At 38.6% G+C, this 25782-nt stretch overlaps 1 protein-coding gene across 1 annotated transcript in view; it reads right to left on the bottom strand.

Moving 5' to 3' along the window:
* The window catches only part of ENPP3 (ectonucleotide pyrophosphatase/phosphodiesterase 3), a 75325-nt gene that overhangs the window by 20440 nt on the left and 29103 nt on the right, over positions 1–25782 (bottom strand). The window contains exons 10-18 of the mRNA XM_049654382.1: positions 24387–24452; positions 23574–23646; positions 15534–15642; positions 14345–14473; positions 13572–13603; positions 10867–10994; positions 5574–5640; positions 2853–2940; positions 1126–1304 (exon numbers count right to left, since the gene is read on the bottom strand). Coding sequence (XP_049510339.1) covers positions 1126–1304; positions 2853–2940; positions 5574–5640; positions 10867–10994; positions 13572–13603; positions 14345–14473; positions 15534–15642; positions 23574–23646; positions 24387–24452 — 871 coding nt within the window. The remainder of the gene's footprint in view (positions 1–1125; positions 1305–2852; positions 2941–5573; positions 5641–10866; positions 10995–13571; positions 13604–14344; positions 14474–15533; positions 15643–23573; positions 23647–24386; positions 24453–25782) is intronic.

Below are 25782 nucleotides of genomic sequence, written 5' to 3'. Positions count from 1 at the left end.
GAGCTCAGTGGGGCCTGAGATTCTAGATCTCTGAGCAGCTTGCAAGTGAGGCAGATGTTGAATCCTGTGACCACACTCTGAATAGCAAAGGGCATTCTTCACAGAGAATAATTTGGAAGCTGGCAGTCCGGAGGTAGACCAAACATCCTTGACCTGGGACAATTCACCTGACTTCTCTGACCCTTCTTTGTTCCTAAAATGTAGACTAAAACACCCACATTGTGATGTTTATTATTATTACCATTATTTTGAATGGCACTTCCATCAAAGTTGTCTGTAGGTAAGAAACCCGCATCCATACTTTGATCTTGACTGTGGATTTGATTTCTATTGGGAAGCTTGACTGGACTTTTACCCTTTAAAGCCTCTTTTGGTTGGCATCTATCTATATACTTTTTGATCTGTGTGGTGTAATGGTATTTGGAGGATTATAGAAGGTCAAGTCTTTGCTGACTCCTGGTTATAAGGAATAATTCTTGGCGGAGGCAGCCCGTGCTTATTGAACTCTACAACCACATTTTGAACTTGGCGTCAAATGCACGTTGACATTGGTTTTAACTTGATGGATTCCTGATAACTGGGCTCTGATTCCATTCTGAAACCCCAAGGCCCATCCATGTGCTCTAGTTCTCACAAGGAGAACTTGCATTTTGAGCTCCTGTTCTGACTCCTTGCCTTTTGGGGGTGGGGGTGGGGGTTCCTAGCACTGGAATCTCACCTTACTGATGGTCTCCTGGGATCTGAAGTCAAGCTCCTGAACTCAGCCAAGTGCCTGATGCACTAAAAAGACCTGTAAGAGGTCTTGTAGCTGTAAGAGGGATGGTTTACCAAGGAAATAAAAAAGAGCTCCAAGATTCTACCATTTTGAATGGTTAAGGACACTTAGCTCACAAGGGAATTAATAATTTCCAAATAGTGCTTTCCAATTTACAAAGCATAGTCACGTACTTAATTGACAATGCATCTCTCATCCCCAGACAAGGTTCAGAGAAACCACATACATTTACTTAGTAAAGATCCTAACTAGAACACAAACCTGGTTGTCAGCTACCCTGACGATAACCCTGGTTATGGAAATTAGTTTGCCCCTTTATATTCTTATGAATATATGAAGTTATTACTTACGCTTTGTAGCACAGGGCATGAACAATGGAGAGTATCTGTGGGCAGTGGGACAGTAAAGCCACAAACAGAAAACTTCGACACTTCCTCTGCATGGGATGGCTCATAAAAAGGGACCTTCAGAAGATGGTTTAAACTACCATGGGTGCCATTATTTGGTGCTGGTTGAATGTGTAGAAGGTCTGTTTTTAAAAATAAGTTCAAAGTAGTTTTAAGTTAAAAGGCAACAATATCTGTCTAGGAGATGGAGGAAAACAAAATTTCCATTAATAAATTCCACAGTAAGGGGCACCTGGGTGGCTCAGTCGATTGAGCATCTGACTTCGGCTCAGGTCATGATCTCGTGATTCGTGAGTTCGAGCCCCACATCGGGCTCTGTGCTGTCAGGCTGACAGCCCGCTTCAGATCCTCTGTCCCCCTCTGTCTGCCCCTTCCCAGCTTGTGCTCTCCCAAAAAATAAATAATTAATTAATTAATAAATAGATAAATAAATAAATTCTGCCGTAAAACAGTCTTGGACTGCGTGTGCCATTGGGTTTACTGACTCTTGCCCCATGGTTTCACCACCTCCTCTTTCTAGAGAATGGGGACCGTTGCTGTAAGAGCTATAGGAATTTTCAGGAACTGTGTCTGCTCCTCTACAGAAAAGTATTATTGCTTAAAGGATCACTTTGTTCTTTAAGCATATCATAGTCTTTCTAGCATAAGAAGCTATAGTTTTATCAAAAAACAATTTTGAAGAAGTTAAATAATTTACAATCTTATTGGTAGTATATTTACTTAGTTATATGAAACTTCTCTAAGGACAGATACCTTTAAAAAGTTAAACTCATAGATTTTGCTTAATATTTAGATAACTTTTTCTATTTTGTTCTATAACAATACAATATACAAATATTTTATGGACATAGCCTTTTAAGTGGCTCCTGCTGAATACCGCCTAATAGATCTCTTCCAGAACTTAAATCCTATCTGGTTCCTTCTAAGCTTCCCCACAAAGGGCCAGCATCTCTGACCACACATCCAGCTGGGGAACCAAGAATCAAAGTTGTTAAGGCTACAACACAGTATTTTCAAATGGATACTCTTTGGTTTCTAAGTCATATTCAATCACCACACGCCTTTGGCAAGATTAAGAGTGACAATGGTGAGGATATTTATGTCAGAATTCTAAAGCTCAAGGTGAAATTGCAACTTACCCATTACCTTGCCTAAACGATTTGTTAATACAATGGTTTGAAGTAAGCATGTAGGCATAAAGACAGGGGAAATCCCCTAAAACTCTAATTATTTAAGGTTTTTTTTTAAACACTGAGTATAATAATAAGCAGCTATACAAATAGGATTTCTATCATCCTTTTATGCCAGAAGCTTTTTCTCTGTAATTACAAGAAAATACTTGTGTTTTAGGGGTTCTTTTCCTACTCTGAAAAGTTGGAAATGTGATCTTACTCACCTAAGTTTTATTAAGTTTTCAAGTAGTAACTAACTGATAGAAAGGCTCATCTCCTGAGATCTAATCTTTGTCATTACCAGCAATCAGAAACAATAATTTCATAAACTACTATGGCTGAATAATTCAGAATGGTGATTCATTCTTATCTTTTCTACTTTCTGTCTTCTTAGTGCAGAGCAGCCCCCTCTGGGATTCAATTTATTGCCAATTTCAAAATATGTATTTTTAAAACTACATCCACATTTTGATGTTAAATTTATATAGATATACTCACCACATATTAGGTTATAGACTTCGATATTTTCGAATGGTTCAATTTCAGTCTTCTCTTTAAAACTGGGTCCATGTGCCAAAAAGATAGCCTAGGTGATGACAGTCCTACTGTTACTAGATGCCATCTAAACTCAAAAACAAATGGTGGAAGAGACACAATTGTCTTCTGTCACAGCTCTCCTAGCTGTGTCTCCTGCTATTATAAGGATTTCTTTTCAGATTTGAAAATGACTTGTATGTTACCTCCACCCGTGACTGGGATTCCACAAATCCCAATCAAATATAATGCATATTGTATTTATTTTTTTCTAAATGTACCTGATTCCACAGCACCTTGCGTGTCAACAGACGAGGAGAAAACAAGCAACAATGGACAATCAATGTCAGCACAATTCTACAATATCTGGACAGTATAAATTACAAATTCATAATATAACATCAGGAATTCTTTTGGTTGTCTTTTCATATCATTGTTCAAATATGTTAATACATGACCAAAACATGCTGACGTTTCTAAACATTAAAGTTTTTTCACAGCTTAGACTAACCCACTGATTTCTCAAATATATCTCCCCTTTACCTTTCGGATGAAGAATTCTAAATACTTTTTATTTATATTTAAATAATTAATGTTAAGTTAATTATGTTATTCATAACAATCTAATTCTTTGAGATTGCAAATAACTAGAAGAAAAGTGTCAAACATAATTATTTTTTGGTAATAGGACTATATAAAACATATATATCCTTTTTTTCCAAGATAGTCAGCAAATAAATGGAGACATAGGTTTTCTTTCTAGCAATTAACTTAATTATCAAATAGTACTCTATTTGATAGAAAGGCACTCTGTCTCTAGAGACTTTTCAAATGTTTACAAGGGGATATAATGCATCACAGCAATGTTAAAAGGCAGTATATTCATAATGGGCCCAACACATTTTCTTTATTTGAGAAGGAATGTGTGTGTGTGTGTGTGTGTGTGTGTGTTATTCACACACACACACACACACACACACAGGAATAACACACACACACACACACACACACACACACACAGGAAATAGGAAAGACAATGAGGTTGCCTGTTAGAATGGCTAAAATTAACAATTCAGGAAATAACAGATGTTGGCGAAGATGTGGAGAAAGGGGAACACTTTTGCACCGCTAATGGGAATGCAAGCTGGTGCAGTCACGCTGAAGAACAGTATTGGGGTTCCTCAAAAAATCAAAAATAGAGCTACCCTACAACCCAGCAATTGTACTAGTAGGTGTTTATCCAAAGGATACAAAAATGCCGATTTGAAGGGGCACACGCAATGTTTATAGCAGCACTATCAACGATAGCCAAAGTATGGAAAGAGTCCAAATGTCCACTGACTGACAAATGGATAAAGAAGATGTGGAATAAGACTCCTTGGTGATGAAAAAGAATGAAATCTTGCCATTTGCAACAGTGTGGATGGAACTAGAGGAAATTATGCTAAGCGAAATAAGTCAGTCAGACAAAGACAAATAACATGATTTCACTCACCTGAATTTAAGAAGCATACTAAGATGAACATAGGGGAAGAGAAGGAAAACATAAGATAAAAACAGAGAGAGGGGCAAACATAAGAGACTATTAAATACAGAGAACAAACCGAGGGTTGCTGGAGGAGAGGTGGGTAGAGGGATGGGCTAAATGGGTGATGGGTATTAAGGAGGCACTTGCTAGGATGAGCACTGGCTGTTGTATGTAAGAGATGGATCGCTGGGTTCTACTCCTGAAGCCAAGATTCCACTGTGTGTTAGCTAACTTGAATTTAAAGAAATAAATTTTTTAAAAAGATAATGAGGTTGCAGAAAATCATGAAGTTTACCTATGTGGGCATATCAGCTACACTTCTCTCATGGACTCTTCCAAATAGTCTCTTCCCTGGGCTTCCAGGACATACTCCACTCCAGGTTTTCTTCTTTGCTCACTGGCTATACTTCTAGGTGTCTTTCAACCTCTTCAAGTAGAAGTGCTTAGAGCTCAGGACTTGGTCTTCCTCTCTACCTGTACTCACTTTCTAAGGATCTTGTCTAGCTGCGTATCTTTTAAATAATTGATATACCTAAAACTCAATTTTTTGTTTACTTCTGGGTAGATTCCCTTTAGGTGCCTATAAAGCATCTCTACTTACATGTCTGATAAATATTTTCAACTTAACATGCCCAACTGAAACTTCACTCCTTCTTCTCCAATCAGCCACGCAGTCTTACATCCTTCCAATAGCCGATGAAGGCTCTCCTGCCCCCAACGCGTCAGGCACAATCCTACCTTTGGGCCTTTGTACTTGGCTGTTTCCTCTGTTGGGTACACCTATCCCCTGAACATTTGAAAGGCTGATTCTTTCACCTTCTTCTAGTCTCTGTTCAAATGTCATCTCAATGAATCTTACCCTCTCCACCTTATGTAAAGTTGCATACTGCCCCCATGGTACCCTGGGACATGCCCAATTTCCACCTACTCTGTGTCACCTTTATTTCCCATGGCATTTATCCCCTAACATACCAAATAATATATTTCCTTATTATGCCAATTGTCTATATCCCTCTGTTAGAATGAAAGCTTCATGAGGGCAGGGATCCTTATCTGTGTTGTTCACAGGTGTATTCAAGGGCCCTAAAGACTGCCTGTGACAAAGTAGGTGCTCAATAAATATTTGTTAAAAAAAATAAAATAAAGCAGTAAGTTACCTCCATGCTCTTAAACTCATTGTTATAACCGTGGTTGCCTCCTCCACAGGATGAATATGCTTTACTCCTTTAAAGAAATGATATTACATTGCAATTAATACATTAATATGAGACCTTATTGTAAACTGACCTTTAATGGATTTTTATGCAGCTTATGCTTTTATATAGGTAAATTTTCTGTCAACAACAGCATAAATATATTTTCATGCTCAAGTTCATAACCACAGAGGAACAAACAGAATGGTAGCAGAATGGTAGCAGGAAGGAGAATTCCAGAACCAGAAGTAGAATTCAAAAGCCTTTGACTCTTAGACACTGACAAGATAATAACAAAGCATAGGTTAAAAAAAAAATGAATATAACTTCATGTCAGCTATATGTCAATAAAAATCTATTTATTAATTTAAAAATGTAAAAAATTGTCTTCAAGCTTATCTGTATCTTTACACATTAATGTCTGTGTGGTTAAGAATAGTTTAATTAATATACTACTTTAAGCATTTCAGTGCTTTAGAAATATGTCTTTGAAACTGGGAAAAATATTGATTCCTATTCTACAGTAGAGATAGGTAGGGAAATAATGTAAAAGTATAAAGAATACTGAAGGAAAGTTCATTATAACACTCGGTAAGAAGAAGCTAGTATATTCTTGTAAATTTAGAATTTATTTCTAACTTTTGGGCTTTTCTTCTATAGGCTGTTGTGTTCTGTTACTTGAATGACTTTTCAAATTTAATTTGCCTTTTACCCACCTTCTCCTATTTTAGTATTTGAATTGAGCAATTTTAGCAGTCCAAACTGGCAATAAATAAACCTAGATTTTTTTTAAAAAAAACAACAATGCCATACTGGTTCAAATTAGGTCTCTAATGGAAAAAGAGACTCTTATTCCCTAAGAGATTTGTCTCATTTGCTTTCCCACCCCCTACCTCCCACTCCTCAGGGAAAACACACACACACAATGTTTTTGTTTTTATGTTGTAGGCAGGACTTTAATTTAGTGTCCTAAAAGATCAGCTTCTAAAACATTCATAACTGAGTCTCAGCTTAATTAAAAACAAATCACAAAATAAAAAATAAATCATCACACTGAGCAGGCTACACTCAGCTACACTCAACACTACCCAATAGAGGGAAGAAAGGAGAGGCTAAGTACTTACTTACTAGCTGGATGGGGAAAGAAAGGGAGTCCTATTTATAAGGTGTTTAAATTCAATTACCCTAAGATGCCAGCTCATTACCTTAGTTAATTCCAATAAAATGTGGGGCTTAAGGTAAGAGTTGTCTTAAAAATATTTTTATCCTTCTTGCATACATATTTGCTTCCTTCAAGATTACTGGAACTAGGGGTGCCTGGGTGGCTCAGTCAGCTGGGTGTCCAACTTCGGCTCAGGTCATGATCTGCCCATTCGTGGGTTCAAGCCCCATGTTAGGCTCTGAGCTGTCAGAACCTGCTTCGGATTCTGTGTCTCCCTCTCTCTCTTCCCCTCCCCTGATTGTGCACTCTCTCTCTCTCTGTCTCAAAAATAAATAAATAAACATTAAAAAAAGATTACCGTAACCATTTGGGGATAATTCAGTTTTAAATTCTGTGTGGGAGGCTAGAGTATTCATTAATGAAAGAACAAAAAGGTCTTTAGAACCAAGTCATTGGTAAAATTCTCTGAAATTTGGTCTGTTCTATATCTCTCTATTTTCAGAAATATCTCTTTTTATAATATTTTCAACTCCTAACCCAACTCAATCAGAAAACTTTAGTCAATATTGCAAAGCTTTATTCAGAAGTAAAAGATAAAAATTAGTGTTTGAAAAAGCTCTATTTTCTCTTCTCAAGTGAAAATGTTACAAATTTGCTCTTCTAACTGCTCATGTTTATGCTCTCCAGCCATTAATTTGGCTCTGGAAATCCATATGGAAAAATGGAAGCTGGCATTTGGAAAAGATGAGTTGATTTTATCTGTCATGATTTAGTTCAACTTCCAAGTACCATATGAAATGTTCTGGAACAAACTCTCTTTTATCTTCTCCATGTCTAATTCATAAAGTCAAAATCAAGGCCAGTGTCTCTGCCACAGTCGGGTAATGACACAGATGGGAGACGAGTAAGACTTCTTTCCTGACCGCCCCCCGCCCCTCCAGGCAGTTGCCAACTATCTGCCTGTGTAGTCCTTTCACATCTTCCCTTGCTTTCCTACTCTGCCACCATTCTAAGCTAGACCCTTATTACTTCTGACCTGCACGAAGTTCCTAATTGGTTATCCTGACTCTGAACTTCAGAATCTTCCCACATAAAACACACACACACACACACATGCACACACACCTAATCACATTGAACACTGTAGCTCTCAGAAATGCAAATCCACACAACCATATATTCACCTGCAGCCACCTTGTATCTACCAATGGTCTATTTTCTTCCCAGGCAAAGTCACACTTTTCAGTCATGACAGGTAAGGTCTGTCAGGCGGAGAGTGGCTTCATTTACCTGGTGCTCTGGCAACACAGAACCAGTGCAATCGAGGGCATCTAGCCTGTCTGCCTGCAGACCCTCCCTTGCCCCCAGAGCAGCTGCTGGCTTTAAAAAGGTGCCCCATTGCTCTGGGCAGAATATTTAGAGAAAGAAGCACCCCTGAGAAGACACAGGCTGGCAGTACTCAAGGCTTGGCAAGAATATGGATGCCTTCCAGCAAAAGAAAAGTGGTCCATGGCCTCCTGCAGACAGGCCCCCCATCAGGGCTCAGTGAGCTGAGCAAGGGTTACTTTTCCACTGCCTCTCATGTTCTTGGCTGAGTGCCTCTGCACAACGCACAGACTGCCCAACGGCCTGGGGCAGACCTGTTGTATGTGACGGCATTTAGCCGATCTCATCCTTAATTTTCAAAGCCCAGAGCAGGAATCACACCTACCAGGAAGCATCCTCTGGATGTTCTGTGACATCCACATCTAGTCTGTGTAATCACTCTTATTGTTTAGGAAAGAGCACATTTGTGGTGATCCTAGTGTGGCCATTATTATACCTGATTATAATTGTTGTCTTCCTCCCTGCCTGGGCAAAGATCCTTAGGGTGAGGACTGGGTCTATCCCCATTTCGTAGAAACGTGCCTGGAAAGTATTTGTCACTTTCCGATCATAAAATAAAAAGCTATTATTCATGTTCTCTAAGGGGGCAATACTTCAGCTGTAGTTTCAAATAATTGGGTTTCCCCAAATTAGTGAAATCCAACACGTTTTAGGCAAAATGAGGATAGTGATGATGATGATGATAGGTTGTACTAAATGACAAAGTTTGCTATAACTCTGGGAAGGGAATACAATCTAGTTATCAAACATTTGACACTATAACTAAAGACAACATACTTTGCCATAGAAACTAGGTAGCCTGACGCTCATGTGTTACGAATTGGAGGTAGAGTGACTTAACCAGATGAGAACTTGGTTGCTCTGGTTAGGGCTATAATCAACATTTCTTTTGAGGTAAGTCGGTTTCCTTTAACATCAAGAGAATAATAAAACCAGGCTAATCGTGTGTTACAGATGATGAAAATGAAGCCCCAAGACATTCATTTGTTTACATTTCCCCCAAGCTAGGCGTGGAGGCGGGTCTGGAACTCAGCCTGCTGCTCTTTTTACATCTCACTGCTAGCTATTAAGTATAAAAAGCTCATAATTTGAGACTGGGTGTTATGTGATACCCAGAGGTACCCTGGCAGCTGGACTCTCCTTCTATAACCCACAGGGCATGTTATAGGATGGATGGGCACTTTCTTGTTTTGTACCAGTGGCCTCCTAACTTCTTTGATCTCATACTCTCAACAGTAAGTATTTGGAGAATATACCCACATTTGGGACTATATTTGCTTACATATTACCCGCATACATTATTTAAAACCCGATATACTGAATATAAGTAAAGCTTAGTCTTTTAAAATCTCCTGGAGAATGCTATGTTGAGCCACACAGCATATAGCCAAGGACCTTCACAAAGGGTTATGAAACTTCTTATCCCAAGAAGAGAGGCCAGTGCCATCTAGTGGCCAGGTGTGAACATGCACACTCTCTGGCCTAGCGGTATATTGCTTGGGTTTCCTGGTTACCTCACAGAACAGGCTCTCCCAACTCCCTCATCTTTTTTGTCTCCTCTTTATTAAATATATCTTCCAGTATCTGTAATCCCATTGTCCTCTGTATCCCCCGACATGACGTAGCATGCAAATAAGGCCAGAAAACAATGTGATCCTGATTCCATTTAAAACCACTTATGCACAGGGAAAAAAAAAAAACCAAAACAAAACACTGGAATAAAATACAAAAAAGAAAAAAAAGGAAATATTAGCTAAACTATCAGAAAGTGTATATTTTTTGGTTTTCTGGCTTATTATCAGTCTTCTTCATTTGACAAGGAAGGCAGGAATCCTGTCTGTATCCCAAATGCCTGGAACAAAGCCTGGCATACACAATAACAAGCATCAATAAAATTTTGTGAAACCAACGAATTCATTGGTTATCTTGGGATGAAGCGATCCAGAATGGTTTTTATCTTCCCTAAATGCAATTGTAACTTGCAGATGCTCAACAATCAACATGAATTAGAACTAGAAAAAAAAAATGTTCACCTAATTGGTTAGCTTAGCCACAAATGTGCTCTTTCCTAAAAACCACAAAGATGACAAAGATTTCGATGACCTATCTAATCAATTACCTACTGCCAACCTGGAAGACAACTGATGTCATCTTTACATCCTGTCAACTACCTGAAAAAAGATCTAACTGGGGGTTAAGAATGTGCTGGTACTTGTGGTTTCTGGAACGGCCAATCAACAGTGCTAACCCTCTCCCTTCTGTGCATCTATATTGTGAGGATTATGATGCTAAGATTGGCCCCTGATATTTCAAATGCACAAATGCTAGGTAGCATATAGAAAGTCAAGGATTGAGGCACCTGGATGGCTCAGTTGGTTGAGCGTCTGAGTCTTGATTTCAGCTGAGGGCATGGTCTCGCTGTTCGTGAGATCAAGCAAGCCCCAGGTTGAGCTCTGCGCTGGCAGTGTGGAGCCTGCTTGGGATTCTCTCTCTCCCTTTCTCTCTGCCCCTCCCCTGCTCAAGTGCACCGAACGCTCACTCTCTCTCTCAAGAGAAATAAACTTAAAAAAATACATATTGAAAAAAGTCAAGGAAATACCAATGCTCAGGAAAAGTTGCATGATCATAATAGACCAGTAAAATTAAGGCAATTTATAATGAAAGATGGTGGTTAAAAGTATTATGAAACAAGTAAATAGATGCACAAACCTCACAGCCAGCCACTGTCGGTCCACCAAAAGATGAACTTTGTCAATTCTGACATTTTTAGCAAAGTGTAGTCGTTTTGGCAAATCAGGAGTCAAATAGGGTTTGAAATGCTGATCAGGTTTTCGGCACTAAATAATAGGTAGATTATTTGTTTGTGTAAGTTATAAAATATGCAGGCTAATTTAACAATTTCATTTGCTAAGACAATTAAGCGCTCTTTAAAAAGTAAGAAGATTTAAGCATGGCTAATAAAATAAGGCTATTAACCCTATTCTCAGTGTGGCCAAATTCCCCAATTAGGTTGCTTTTATTGTTGCAACAATACTTAAATTGCAATTAAAATGTGATTTAAATTATGATTTGGTGTCTGATGTTCTAAGTTTTTATATCTTTAGCCACCATAACCCTCCCCTCCTTTTTTGACAGACAATAGATATGTCTAGATTTCAAGTGGCAATTACAATTTTTGAATTTAAATTATGTATGCATATTATATAACACATTAGTAGATATCAGTAAAAATTTTAAAAAACCAGTTTAATTGCACCAAAATCCTTTTACAGTTGATTCAATTTACCCTTGAAATAACCTACATTTGCTTAATTCTCAAGTCAAGTCAAAACCTAGTACAGGCTCCTTATTTGTGAACGATTCATGGATTTCTCACAAACTGGAGTGAAATTTTGTGTCTTTCATAATTACTGCTGTAACTAGATGGCATATTTCAAAACTGTGTAAAGATGCAACTCAGTCATCTAAAAAAAGAAGTGAGGAAATGAGAAACAGAACTACAAAGGAATTTTTTCTCCCTCGTGAACTTTTTTTGAGAAACAAGAGGAAAAAAATACAGGTACGCATATGGGAAAATAATTTTTTTCTACTTTCTCATTTTATTTATTTTAAGCCTTGATAATCACACAAATATTTTAAGTCTGTGTCACTGCTGTTTTGGGCTCAATTTATGTAAGAAGAAAGATACTATGAAATTGAAAAAAAAAAACAAAACAATAGAGCAAGGAGAGTAACAGAATGAAAAGGGGAAGAGAAATTATTTATTGCACAGATATTTCGGCCAGTTTTTCTTTGCTTATTTTGGTATCTTTACCGGGCTTCTTTTTCTTTCTAATTTATCATTACTTCCTGTTGAAGTCAATATTTTTGTAACATCCAGGCAAGTACATGATGGCAGCAGTTGGTTATGAAGCTTCTTCAAACATACAAAGAACTAGAATGTGCCCTTGAGGACCACAGATCATCTGACAAGTCACACTTTCCTAGCTGGTGTGTAGCCAGAGTAAATCCAGAGGAAAGTGGAGGCACACTGCCAATTTCCGAAGCAGGACGGGGTTATACTTTGCATTTGAGAATTTAGGATGAAGACCTTAGAGTTGGGAAGACTGTGCTCATTTTATCTAAGAACAAGGATGCCATTGTCTGTCATGCAACCAGAATGCTGTTGAACTTAAAGAGTCATCCGTTCATGTTTGATTACGTTTGTCCAATATAAGCTCAAAACAGGCCTACTGGGAATACTGTACCCCCACATGGAAAATTTCCTGGGAATAATGGACTATTCAGGAAATGATGGTCCATTTCTTCGGGGTTCTATAGCTCTAGGCCCAGTCTTTATTTGCGATACCATTAATGGTTTCCAAAGCCCGTGGTATCCAATCCTCCTCCACTACAGGATTATTAGAGATTTTCCCTTCCTCAGAAACAGGGCTTCTGCTTTATGGCTCGTGAGGTGATGGGGAAAAGGACAACAATATGTGGTTTTAGAGAGTCCATCTGTTGAAAATTCTGAAGTACCCATCCAATCAGCATGAACACACTGCCTGTATGCCCTTCGCCAGCAGAGGGAGACATTGTCCACCATGTTTACTCAAGACCAAAATATCAAAGTATAAGAGAAAAAAGAAGTGATTAACACTCTAAAGAATTGCTGCTCTAATGGTCATTTCTGCATCAGACTTTCAGTGGGTCCTAGGTGACAGTAACATTCTTCATGCGGTGTTTTCTTACCTTCAATCATTCCCAGTTCATCCTAATAGTTTTCTTCTATAATTGCACACGACCTATATACTTAAATAAACATAGTTCCACCCCAAGCAATGATAAACTCATGAATTCCATATAATAGATAATATGCTTGTGAGTATACCTTGAATACAGAAGTATTAAAACTACATGCAAGAACATTTCAGGTCTCTCTAGGAGTAGGGAATTCTACTTTGAAAAGTCCAGTTTGCTTTAAGATCTGTATCTCGAATTTGCCCCACTAAGTTTACTCACAACCTGGAATGTGGGAACCAGTCAAAAGAAGTTGGAATTAGAGGGTAAAGAGATGATTTTTCTGACCTCTATGAAAAGATGTGTAAGAGTTCATGATTCACTATTTTCTTATGTTAAGTCACACAACACATGTGACTGGCATGGCCCTTTTGAATGGGACAGCAACACACTCAGTAAAAGCCAGGAGTCAGGGCCACTGTTGTCACAAACTAATCTCTAGTGGTAGCGACTGTAAATGAAAACACCTAAGACAAAAGCAGCTGATCTGCAGGTAAAATACTATTAACGGAGGGTTTAAGAAATAAATTTCAAGTGGATTGGACTCAGAAATATGGAACATAAATTTCCTCAAATCCAGATTTTAAGGACATTATATTAACTTAGATATACGTATTAGGACACTGTATACTTACACTGAGGTTCCTAACAATTTCTTCAGAATTAACTGTTTCAAAAGAAAAAAATAAATAAACCACATTACAAATGTGAACATATCAGATGAATTTCACACATACATTTATTAATGACTATGACCTGGTAAAATTAATAAGAAATTCTTTTAAAATTTGTTGATTTTTTTTTTGAGAGAGAGAGAGAGAGAGAGAAAGGGAGCATGAGCCAGGGAGGGGCAGAGAGAGGAGAGAGAAAAATCCCAAGCTCCAGGCTCCATCTCACAAACTGAGATCATGACCTGAGCCAAGATCAAGAGTCAGACACATAACAGACAGAGCCACCCAGGTGTCCCTAAATAGGAAATTATTTTCAGCAAAGAATTATTTTAGAATTTAACGTATAAGTAGAATATATTTTAACCTAACGATTAAGTAGAATATATTAATATTTTTGTAATATTAATGTTTAATTGATGTTTTAATTATAACCTAATAATTACATGGAAATATCAATATTTTATTAATAGTAATGTTTGATTGTATTAATTAATATTTTATTCATATTAATATAGTTAAGTAGAGTATACTTTTACCTAACGATATTTGATATTACCATAGACTTTATAGGCTGATGATATTTAAACAAGGATGGGGATTTCTTATTTGCTTCTGTGTGGTCTTCCCAAGAAGACAGAAGAGGGGGCCTGGCAATTCCTGTATCCTCAGAATCAGGAAGTTATGGTTACACACTTTCAATTTTACCCCTTTTTTCACATGGGTGTCTTCGTACTTACAAGTGTAAAAGTCCTGAGGTATATTACGAGCCCTGATACGAGGGGCAGGCCCTTCATACATGTAGAAGTTTATTCGATGAAAATAATTAGTCATATATTCCATCTTGTCACAGTAAGTCTTATCCATTCCTGAATTAAAAAAAAAAAAAATCCACTGAATGCATATAGATGGTAACAATTAGTTGTCTTTCATGATGTCAAATCAGAGATATTTTATGTGGCACATCTCAAACTAAGTTTCACTGAGAATCTATATTAATTTAACCTATTATTTCACTCTAAATGGCAGATCTAAAAAATCCTGGCAGTGGAGGAGAAGGGTCGCATTGATCAGAGAAGAATAAACAAGAATTATAAACAGATCATTTGTTCTACATAAATCAATTAATTTCAAAGAAGAAAATCCTCTGTAGAAAGCTCGTTAGATCTTAGGTGTATTATTTAACTTTATATAAGTAGCATGTGCTTAAAAAAAAGATTTGGTAGTTAAAACTTCTTCTATTTGTAGATTCTTCAGACTGCCCTTAAATTTTTATTTTCATATTTATTTATAAATTTATTTCATGTTTTATAGTATCTTTTATCAAAATGCACATTAAAATGGTTCCCTTTAATTTTAAAACAATAGGTCAATGTGTTAAGAAAACATTTCAGAAATTTTTAAATAAATTACTCTGTTTCTCATTATCTTGATGTCCTAAAATAAAAACTAGAGTTCTGTAGACATGGTCCTTTTCCTCCTCTCTTCCTTGACTGGTTCCTTCAAAGCCTTTGGAGCTTAGCTTGACTAATGTAGAAAGTGTCACCCCATCTAGAAAAGGCCTATTTCTGCTTTACATACCTCCAAACACACCATATCTAGGAAAGTACTTGACATTGAGTAGGCACTCAAAAAATATTTGGTTGACTAACAACCCAACCATATCTCTGTTAAGTACTATGACCTCCATTTTCACAAAAAAGTAAGTATAAGGATGGATTTTCATAATGAATGTTAAAATAATTAAAGTAGAAATTTTAGTTTTAGTATTCTATTCATCACAGCCTACCACAAAACGTATTCTTTGCTTGTTCGAGAACCTTTAGGTCTAGAAGTATAGACTTTAAAATATCACTATCCTTTTTGCATGCTCCTTGAAGTGAGAAGATATCATCAATGATAAAATATAATTTAAAAAAAAAAGCGTACCATGGTCGGCCAAAAGGATTATATTGACACAATTGTCTAAGTTCCGCTGTTTTAGGCCTTCCATCAACATTCCAAAAGTCTTATCTACCAACTGTAAGGCTTGAATTACCTAAGGGGGAAAAAAATGGAGTTAAGACTGTCTTCATAAATTAAAATTTAATTGATGAAATCATTATCCAAGGGAGTGAGTAAAAACTGAACACATTTCCTTCTCTGAAATTTCTGGATTTTGAAATAGGACATCAGAGCCCAGCACTGTGCTACCACATTTACCAAATACCAATTCCCTGAATTTCTATAAGCAAATAAAAAAAAGTAAACCATGTTTTCCACAAAGGAATATAGACTACTGTCCAATTAGTATCTGAGAAAAATGTTCTGCCTCAACAAATATTCAGCTGCAAAGGCTTTCATCATAATACCCAATGCTGGAGAGGGGAGTCCATAGACACTTCTATAGAAGTCCACATGGTTATTTGGGTGCTGAGGGATTATGTGACAATGCCTAACCAGAGCGTTAAAAAAAGGACCTACCCTATAACCTAACAATTCTATTTCTGGAAATTTGTCCTCATAAACACTTATAGTACAAATGGCTATTTATACCTAGGACTATTCATTACTTTATTTATTTATTTATTTATTTATTATTCATTCATTCATTCATTTCTAATTTCAATTTAAAATATAAAATTTCAATAAATTTCAATTTCAATATAAAAATAAATATGCCACACATGCTTACAAACATTTCAAAATGTATTTTAAAAAACCATGGCATGGGGAACTGCTCATAAATACAATGCTAAACATAAAATATTAAAACTAAACTGTATGTACCCACAGATATTTCATAATCCTTTCATGTTTAAATATATTTAGCACTCCTTAGTAAACACACATGCACAGAAAACAAAAAAGAAATATATCAAGGGAATATTAACAATGGTTGTCTCTGTATAGTGAATTGGAGTTCATTTTTATTTTATTGGTTATATTCTTTTGTGTTTTAAAATTTTCTACACCTTATCAGCATAGTACATTAAACTATTTTAAGTGTGTAACTTTTTTTTAAGTTTATTTAGTTTGAGAGAGAGAGGGAGAGAGAATGAGCAGGGAAGGGGCAGAGAGAGGGGGAGAGAAAGAATCCCAAGCAGGGAGCCTGATATGGGGCTCAATCCCACAAACTGTGAGATCATGACCTGAACCGAGATCAAGAGTCAGATGCTTAACTGACTGAGCCACCCAGGTGTCCCTTAAATGAATAACTTTTAATTGACTAACTGTTCATTATTTGTTTCAGTGAAGAGGAAACTGTAATAGCAAATGGATTGGGGGAAAATGTGTAATCTCTTATAGTACTATTATAAAAATTATCGCTTTTTTTATTTTTTGAGAAGGAATTTTACAAGCTAATTATTGTTAAGAGCTTTAGTACATTATCTCATGAAATTGTCATGGCAAACATGCATGGTTGGTGCTACTTCCACCATCTGGAATTTCCAGTTGGAAATACCAAGAAACTTGAGGCTTAAAAATTTTAAATAACATGTTTATGGTCCTACAGTTAACAAGGGATAGAACAGAATTGACTTCAAACCAGCTCTATCTACTGCTAAAATCCATCAACTCGGAGATAACTTTCCTGACTCTCATTCTTACGGTGACCATGCACTCTGGTTTACGAGCTTAAGTTATGGTTCCCGCCCATTGTCATGGCATAATTATGTCCCTTTTCACAGTCACCCTACTCACTCCTCCCAACTGCAGTAATAGCCCCTTCTCTGTCCTCTCCCAGCACCCTGGCATCTGTTACCATTGGACTCTCCACAGATTTGAAATCATCTGTGCGTATGTCTGCCTCCCAAGAAGAGTGTGAGCTCCTGCAGGGAAGGAACCGGGCAACCTAACTCACCACACGCTTTCCAAGCATAGGGTTTTTCACACAGTATCCACTCCACAGATGGCACATATTGCTGAATGTAAAATGACTAGATGCCAGCCCCTTACTCTAGCCCAGACAAAGGAAAGAAGAGAAATCCCTGTGACAGACCACAAGTGAGCATTTTGGGGGGTGGTAAGATAATAAATAGGAATAGAAATGTCTGCAGCTTTGGGGTAAACCAAGTCTGGGTAGAAAACCTTGCTTGTTTCACATGGAATCATGATCCTTCACTTTCACAGTGGATATTGTGGAAACAGTAAAATCAATCCTGATAAAATGAGTTCAATGTTAAGACCCTCAATAAACAGTTGCTTTTTGGATCCAAACATCCCTTTTGTAAAATGAAATTCAAGACTGCAGAGGATCCTGCTAGTAGGAAGCTCTATGCAGCATTAACATAGTGGGCTTTTCAATAGGTACAACATCCTTCCTGTGTATTCTACCTCCACATGCTTTCTTGTGGGGGATAAGCTTAGGAATCCCCGGGGTTTACACCAATGGGTTGACAAGGCATAAAGAAATACAAAGTCATGAAATGCTCACACCCGAGTTTGGGTAAACCAGATTGGCACCCCAAGAAAAGGGGGGTGCAAAGGCACCCCAAAGTAGAGAGGGGGTGCAGAGCCCCCAAAATAGAAAAGGAGAGGCAAAGGCCTGAAATAGAAATGGCACAAAGGTGCCCAATACATAGGTGTGTGAAATAAACAAGATTAGATATTCAGGCTCGAAGTACTATGCAGAAAAGCTGCTTTCACAGGAGGATACGGCCAGGTTAGGTAAATTGGCGAACTGGACTTTGGACCCCTGTGCTGCAGGCATGGCAGCCCAGAGCGGAGATGGTTAACAAAAGAAAAGATGCCTTATTAACCCTGAGGTTATTTCCCCTATCTGTCTCATCCCCTAGGCTGGCAAAGATAAACAAAGGTGCTGCCTCATGTCCCCTGTAACCAACCTTACTCCCGGCTGCCCAGCACCCAGATTTTGTTTTATATTGACCCAAACCCCCAAACACTGTATATCTTCAAAAATCCCCTTTTCCCTCACGTCCTCAAGTTAATGTTACCAGTTTCTTTGTCTCTTTGTACACATCCATCACTTTTGTAACCCTTATGATCTGAATAAATACAGGGCAAGGACCCTTATTCTGGGCTCTTGTCTTTTCCCGAACACTAGCCATCTCTTGCTTTCAATCCTGCATCCTGCTCTTTTACTAGACAAGAGAGAACTTTAGACCCAGAGTCTATGACACTTTCTCAAAAGTGGAGGTCCTCAGTGCTGTAGAATCATTCTACCATGTACATGAGCATTATCAAGAATTAAGTCGATCTGTTCTTAATTTCAATTTTCTTTCCAAATTGAATTTTTCTTCCTAACTTTTGTTTCCATCTAACATGTAATAACTTGTTTTTCAATCATGAGTTAACAGGTGAAACTTGTTAAAGTATTAGAACATTACTTAAGGTTATTCAAGACCCATCAGGACATTCTGTGCCTAATTCAACTTCAATACTAGAGAATCATTGAAACAAATTTGGTATCAAGAAGTTTCTGGGGTGCCTCAGTTGGTTAAGCGTTCAACTTTGGCTCAGGTCAAGATCTTGAGCTCAGGTCAGTTAGTGAGTTCGAGCCCCACGTCAGGCTCTGTGCTGACAGCTCAGAGTCTGGATCCTGCTTCGGATTCTGTGTCTCCCTCTCTCTCTGCCCCTCCCCTGCTCACACTCTGTCTCTCTCTCTCTCTCTCTCTCAAAAATAAATAAACATTTAAAAAAAAGAAGTTCCTGGTTTCACAAGACTTTAAATCTCTCTACCACCTTCTACATCCCTAATTCATAAAGCCTTCTCCAGCTATACCAGGCCACAATACTCTTCCCATTTTAACACTGTTGTTTTTAACTCAGGAAACAACAGATGTTGGCAAGGATGCAGAGAAAGGGGAACACTTTTGCATTGTTGGTGGGAATGCAAACTGGTGCAGCCACTCTGGGGAACAGTCTGGAGGTTCCTCAAAAAATTAAAAATAGAGCTACCCTATAACCCAGCAATTGCACTACTAGGTATTTATTCAAAAGGTACAAAAATGCTGATTTGAAGGGGCACATGCACCCCAATGTTTACAGCAGCATTATCAACAATAGTCAAGTTATGGAAAGAGCCCAAATGTCTACTGACTAACAAATGGGTAAAGAAGATGTGGTACGTATACACGATGGAATACTACTCGGCAATCAAAAAGAATGAAATCTTGCCATTTGCAACAACATGGATAGAACTAGAGTGTATTATGCTAAGCAAAATAAGCCACTCAGAGAAAGACAAATATCATATGATTTCACTCATGTAGAATTTAAGAAACACAACAAATGAACATAGGGGAAGGGAAGGAAAAGTAACATAAAAACCGAGAGGGAGGCAAACCATAAGAAACTATTAAATACAGAGAACAAACTGAGGATTGCTGGAGGGGTGTTGGGTGAGGGGATGGGCTAAGTGGGTGATGGGCATTAAGGAGGGCACTTGTTGGGATGAGCACTGGGTGTTGCATCTAACTGATGAATCACTGTGTTCTACTCCTGAAACCAAGACTACACTGTATGCTAACCAACTTGGATTTGCATTTTTAATTTTTTTTTTAATATTTGTTTATTTTTGAGAAAGAGAGACAGAGACAGAAACAGAGACAGACAGAGACACAGACAGACAGAGACAGAGTGTGAGCAGGGGAGGGGCAGAGAGAGGGAGAGACACAGAACTGGAAGTTGGCTCCAGGCTCCTTGCTGTCAGCACAGAGCCCCACGTGAGGCTCCAACTCACAAACTGTGAGATCATGACCTGAGCCAAAGTCAGAGGCTTAACGGACTGAGCCACTCAGGCGCCCCTAAATTTTTAAAAAAATGTAGGTGTGAGAAAAAAATAAACACTTGTTGCTTTAATTCATTTTTTTTTAATTTTTTTTTCAACGTTTTTTAATTTATTTTTGGGACAGAGAGAGACAGAGCATGAACGGGGGAGGGGCAGAGAGAGAGGGAGACACAGAATCGGAAACAGGCTCCAGGCTCCGAGCCATCAGCCCAGAGCCTGACGCGGGGCTCGAACTCACGGACCGCGAGATCGTGACCTGGCTGAAGTCGGACGCTTAACCGACTGCGCCACCCAGGCGCCCCACTTTAATTCATTTTTTGAGAGAGAAAGCGCACGTGCACAGGAATGCTAGCATGCAAGTTGGGGAGGGGTGGAGGGCGAGGGATAGAGAGAATCTTAACCAGGCTCCACAGCCAGCACAGATCCCAACACAAAGCCTGACCTCATGACCATGAGATCATGACCTGAGCTGAAGTCAAGAGTCAGATTCTCAACCGACTGAGCTAGGCACCCCTAAACACTGTTTCAGCTACCAAAATTTTAAAGGTTTCTTAAAATAAAACCTTGCTATACATTAAGTCATTACTTATTTGTCCTTTCAACATAGTTACTGGGTAATGGCTTCATTTTCTTCAACCCCTAAGAATGCCCAGCACAACATCACGCCCACCAGAAACTATTAAAAGTAGACCTTAAAAGGATAGCGGAGCAAGAGCAAGAGAGTATCGATGACTTGAAAATGTAGAAGTTAATAAGCTTGAAAAAGAGTGAGTGAACAAACAAACTAAAGTAGCCTTTTGCTTTCAAATTATGTCACATTCACTCCAAACTAAAGTATATGACTAACAATTATAACAGCAATAAAGCCATAAAGCTTTCCAGGTTCTCCATCCATTTTGCCTCTTCTAAAGTTTTAAATGAGGCATGGTCTTAATCCTTCTATTTTCACTTTTCACTCTCTCCTTAGGACATCTTCACTTCCATGCACCATCTACATGCTGCCAAACTGCCTGATTTCATCCCCTTGGAGGTTCCAATCCATATTCAATTGCCTTCTGGGCATCTTCATTTGGACACCACAAGCCCCTTAACCACGACAAGATCTTCTCCTTCAAAATTGACCCCCTTCAGTCGCCTCATTGATGTAAATGGAAACACCTGCCAGCTAATGATAGCAATCTGACAACTGTCCTTGATTCTCCACTCCACCACCCGAATCCTACCAAGCCGTGCCAGGTCTATCTCCCAAATGAATCTCAAATGCAACTCCTTCCTCCCATGATGGTTGCCACTACCCTAGTTCAAGGTGCAATTATCTCTTTTCAGGAATGTTGCAAAGCTAACCCATCTCTCCCCACCTTCCTCTGTTCCCTCTAACCAATTCCTCTTGCATAGTAAAACTGATCTTTAGATACAACCCGATCTGGTCATGTTGCTTTCTTGATTAAAATGCCTCAGTGCTTCCCTTGCACATTACATGGCCAACAAGGATCTGCATGATTTGGTGCCTGCCTCCTTCTCTAGGCTTCTTTCTAGCCATTGCCCCTGGGTCACAATGCTCCAGACATGGGAGGGAGATAATCCTCATAGCGTTCCAAACAATACTTGGCAAAGAGGAGCACACAAGAAGAGTTAACTGCCATTACCATTCTTACCATTATCACCATGTCTATTTGTCCCTTTGCCTGTCTGTCCCTTTGTTCATTCTGTGCATTCCTCTACCATGCTCACCTCCACCCTCAACCAGGCTGTTTGTGAACTTTTTTCCTTTTTCTTATTCAGAGAACTTTCTAACCAGTCACAGTCCCTGCTTCTCCTCAGACTAATTAGGACCTCCTCAATCACCCCTCAGGGCACCTTGATCTTTTCCTTTGTGGCACTTTTCAACATTACACTTAAAATTTATTTGGGAGCTAAACTAGAGCATTGACTAGAAAAAAAGATATGGTGCCTAATATTAACTCAGCTGTATGGGTCAGACAAATACAGATTATAGTGTCCCCTCTCAAAACAATTAACCATATCAAGTGTGGATAAGAATTAAAACAGAAAAGAAGTGGTGAATGTACTTCAGATAGTTACTATGCCACTCACCCTTAAAATAGCCTGATTAAATGTTAAATTCTGGGATATCACCGAAGTGGTGTTGGAATATGGAGGACTAATGGGTTAAAAATGGTAGGACTTGATGGGGCGCCTGGGTGGCTCTGTCGGTTAAGCGTCCGACTTCAGCTCAGGTCACGATCTCACGGTCCGTGAGTTCGAGCCCCACGTCGGGCTCTGGGCTGATGGCTCAGAGCCTGGAGCCTGCTTCCGATTCTGTGTCTCCCTCTCTCTCTGCCCCTCCCCCATTCATGCTCTGTCTCTCTCTGTCTCAAAAATAAATAAACGTTAAAAAAAAAATGGTAGGACTTGAGCAAGGCCTTGTATCAGGAATAATTTTGGTTTAATGGGAAAAAAGAAGGGCATTTCTGATAAACCACAAAGTCAGGGTACCAGAAGAAATATGCTTTGTTTTCCAATGGAGGATAACTGTTAAATAAGTTTCCATGAAGCAGGAAAATGCCTCCATACTCATGGAGGTCTTCATAGCTTTACATTATTATGCCCAGGACAATACAGGCTTCAGTGTAACAATAATAACAGCAATAAAGGAGATGACTTTTTTTTTTTTAAGTAATATTTAAGGTCTTTATTTCTGTAGTAAAAATGTAACATAATGGTTTAGATAACGGCAAAACTAATATTTAAAAGTCTACTTCAATTATAATGGAGGCCCAGGAGAGGAAGGACTCTGCTGGGGGCACCAGCATATAAAGTCCAATTATAAGGATCTTATGAATGGAACATAGTGTGTGAATAGACAGCTGGATAGTTCACAACAGACTTGCAAGTGACTTAATTTGGAATGAGCTACATTAACATGTTGAATTGGCATGCAGTATCTAGCCTTGATGGTTCCACTGTATGAAATAACAGTGCTACATCTAAGTTTTCAATGAATGTTTATCAAATGAATCAAGATGTAGTCATAAACCAGGTATATCTTTTAGACTTTTAATTTTTTTGGTAATTTTTAAAATTTTTAATAAGGTAGAGATACTTTTAGACTGTTCGCTATTTTAATGTCTTCATGTTCATATCAGATACATTTGTATTCAGTGAGAATTAAAGAATATTTTACTTTGTGGGTTAGGGCTAGATGATTTTATATTTGTTCAATAAAACCAACTTACTCCGGCACTGACTGGCCCATTTTTATGTCCTGCAGAATCAGGCTCTTCCACATAGATGGTATAAAAAGCAGGTCTAGGGGTAAAATTGAAGCAGAGAAAGACATTATCAACTTGGAATAAACCTACGGGTTGGATTTGGCAAGTGCATAGGTTTAGAACTCGGTGGCAGTTTCCTTCCTTTTCTCTGGCCTCCTTGTCTTCATCCAGGCCCAGTCGTTCCACTTGGCCCAGAGGGGAGGTACTCGTAACAGGAAGTAAGACCTTCCTGGGCATGAGCGTTGGTCTGACTCACTTATGAAAATCTCCCTTATTCTTTCTGCCAAGACCTCTCTTGGTGTGCCTCAGCCTTCTATAGTTCCCAGTCTCTGACTTTCCACCCGCTCTTTGTTCTGCCATTTGAATTCTTTCTTTAGATGGCTGGTTTCTGAGGCGCTGTTGACATGTTGCTCTCTTTCAGGATGCTCTGACTCAGGACTGTTGACAGGGCCTTGCTCTGGCACCTCTAGCTCCATGAATCAATCCTCATAATGAAGTTTCAGACCCTTTCGCCACTCTGCCTCCAGTCTACATCAGGTTCTGTGTTACTTGCCTCTACTCCTGGTACTGGCTCTATCTCTATTGCCCCATAGTGCCAGTCACATTCTCAAGAGCAAAAACTCAACTCAACTGCTCTCAGGAATAATTCTTGAAAATTTCTTAAAAAAGAAAATGCCAAGTTTCTTTCAGAAGGGGTCATTTAAAGTAAAGAAATAATTGCATTTTATACTCGCAGATATCCCAGTGTGCCAGCCCTTCTCTGATTCTAAGTAATACCTTTCAGCTTTGGGCAGGTCCAGCCATTTCAACAATGTAAAGATCCTCTCTTCATATGGGATACTTCTGAAAAGGAGAGAAAAAAATAATTTTCAAAAACTACTCAAATAAAAAAAATAACTCCACTATATTCCTACTCAGAAAGACAGTTAATATTTTCAGATGTCCATTTTGTGTACATATACGATCAGAATACTGAAGGGGATTCAGTATTACTCAATGGGATTCCTGTTTTCAATACTTATATAGAGATACGTTTGTCTCAGTGTAAATTAAATATATATTGTTTTCTTTCTTTCTCATCCTTCCATCTTCCGACTTTCCCCCAACTGAAATAAACACCATTAATTACTATCCATTCGGTTTATTTTTATTTCATTTATTTATACATTTGTGTATATTGGGCACCTATTTGTTCATTTTAAACAATATTTATCAGTGGGAAAACCAAAGATGCTTTCCTTCCTAGAGATGACATTCTAGTGAAGACAAACCATAAACAATAGATCTGATACATAAATAAATTCTATTGTGTGTCTCAAGGTGACAAATGCTAGGGATAAAAGAAACACCAGAGTACAGTAAGGTGAGAATTCAGGGTGGGGGATGGTTTGGAATTTGAAATCTTAGTTTAATCAGGCTAAGACAATATTGAGAAAGTAATTTTCGAGCAACAGCCTGAAGAGGGTGACGGAGCAGGCTATGCAGATACATGGAGTGAGTTATCTCAGGCAGAGGGAACAGCCCACACAAAGGCCCTAAGCAGACAATTCTGGCGTGTTAAGGCCTACCCAGGAGGTCAGCACCAGGTGGAATAATGGGAGACAAGGTCTGAGACACAGTGGGGTGGTTGGGGTCATACCAATAGGACCCTGAAGGCTTTTACTGTGAGTGAAACAGGGATCCATTAAAGTTTTTAGTGCAAAAGAACGTCGTAATTGGACTTGTTTTTCAAAGTTAACATTCTGGTTGGTAGATACAGAATAGATGGTAGGAGACAAGAATAGAAGCAGGGAGATGGGGAAAGTGCAATAATATAGGCAAAATAATACAGGCAAAAGATGATGGTTGCTCCAACCACAGCAGTAATGCTGGAAATAACAAAAGTTCATAGATGGCATATATTTTGAATTAGAGTCACAAGCATTTACTGACAGACCAGGTGAGGGATGTAAGAGAGAGGAATCAATGATAACTTCAAGATTTTCGATCCAGGGGCGCCCGGGTGTCTCAGTTGGTTGGGCCGCTGACTACCGCTCAGGTCATGATCTCACGGTCTGTGAGTTTAAGCCCCCCGTCAGGCTCTGTTCTGAATGCTCAGAGCCTGGAGCCTGCTTCAGATTCTGTGTCTCGCTCTCTCTCTCTGCCCCTTCCCTGCTTGCTCTCTGTCTCTCTC

Source organism: Panthera uncia (assembly GCF_023721935.1).
Source record: "Panthera uncia isolate 11264 chromosome B2 unlocalized genomic scaffold, Puncia_PCG_1.0 HiC_scaffold_24, whole genome shotgun sequence".
NCBI classification, from domain to species: domain Eukaryota; kingdom Metazoa; phylum Chordata; class Mammalia; order Carnivora; family Felidae; genus Panthera; species Panthera uncia.
The sequence above is the reverse complement of the archived record's forward strand: the minus strand, read 5'-3'. Positions and strand labels throughout refer to the sequence as shown.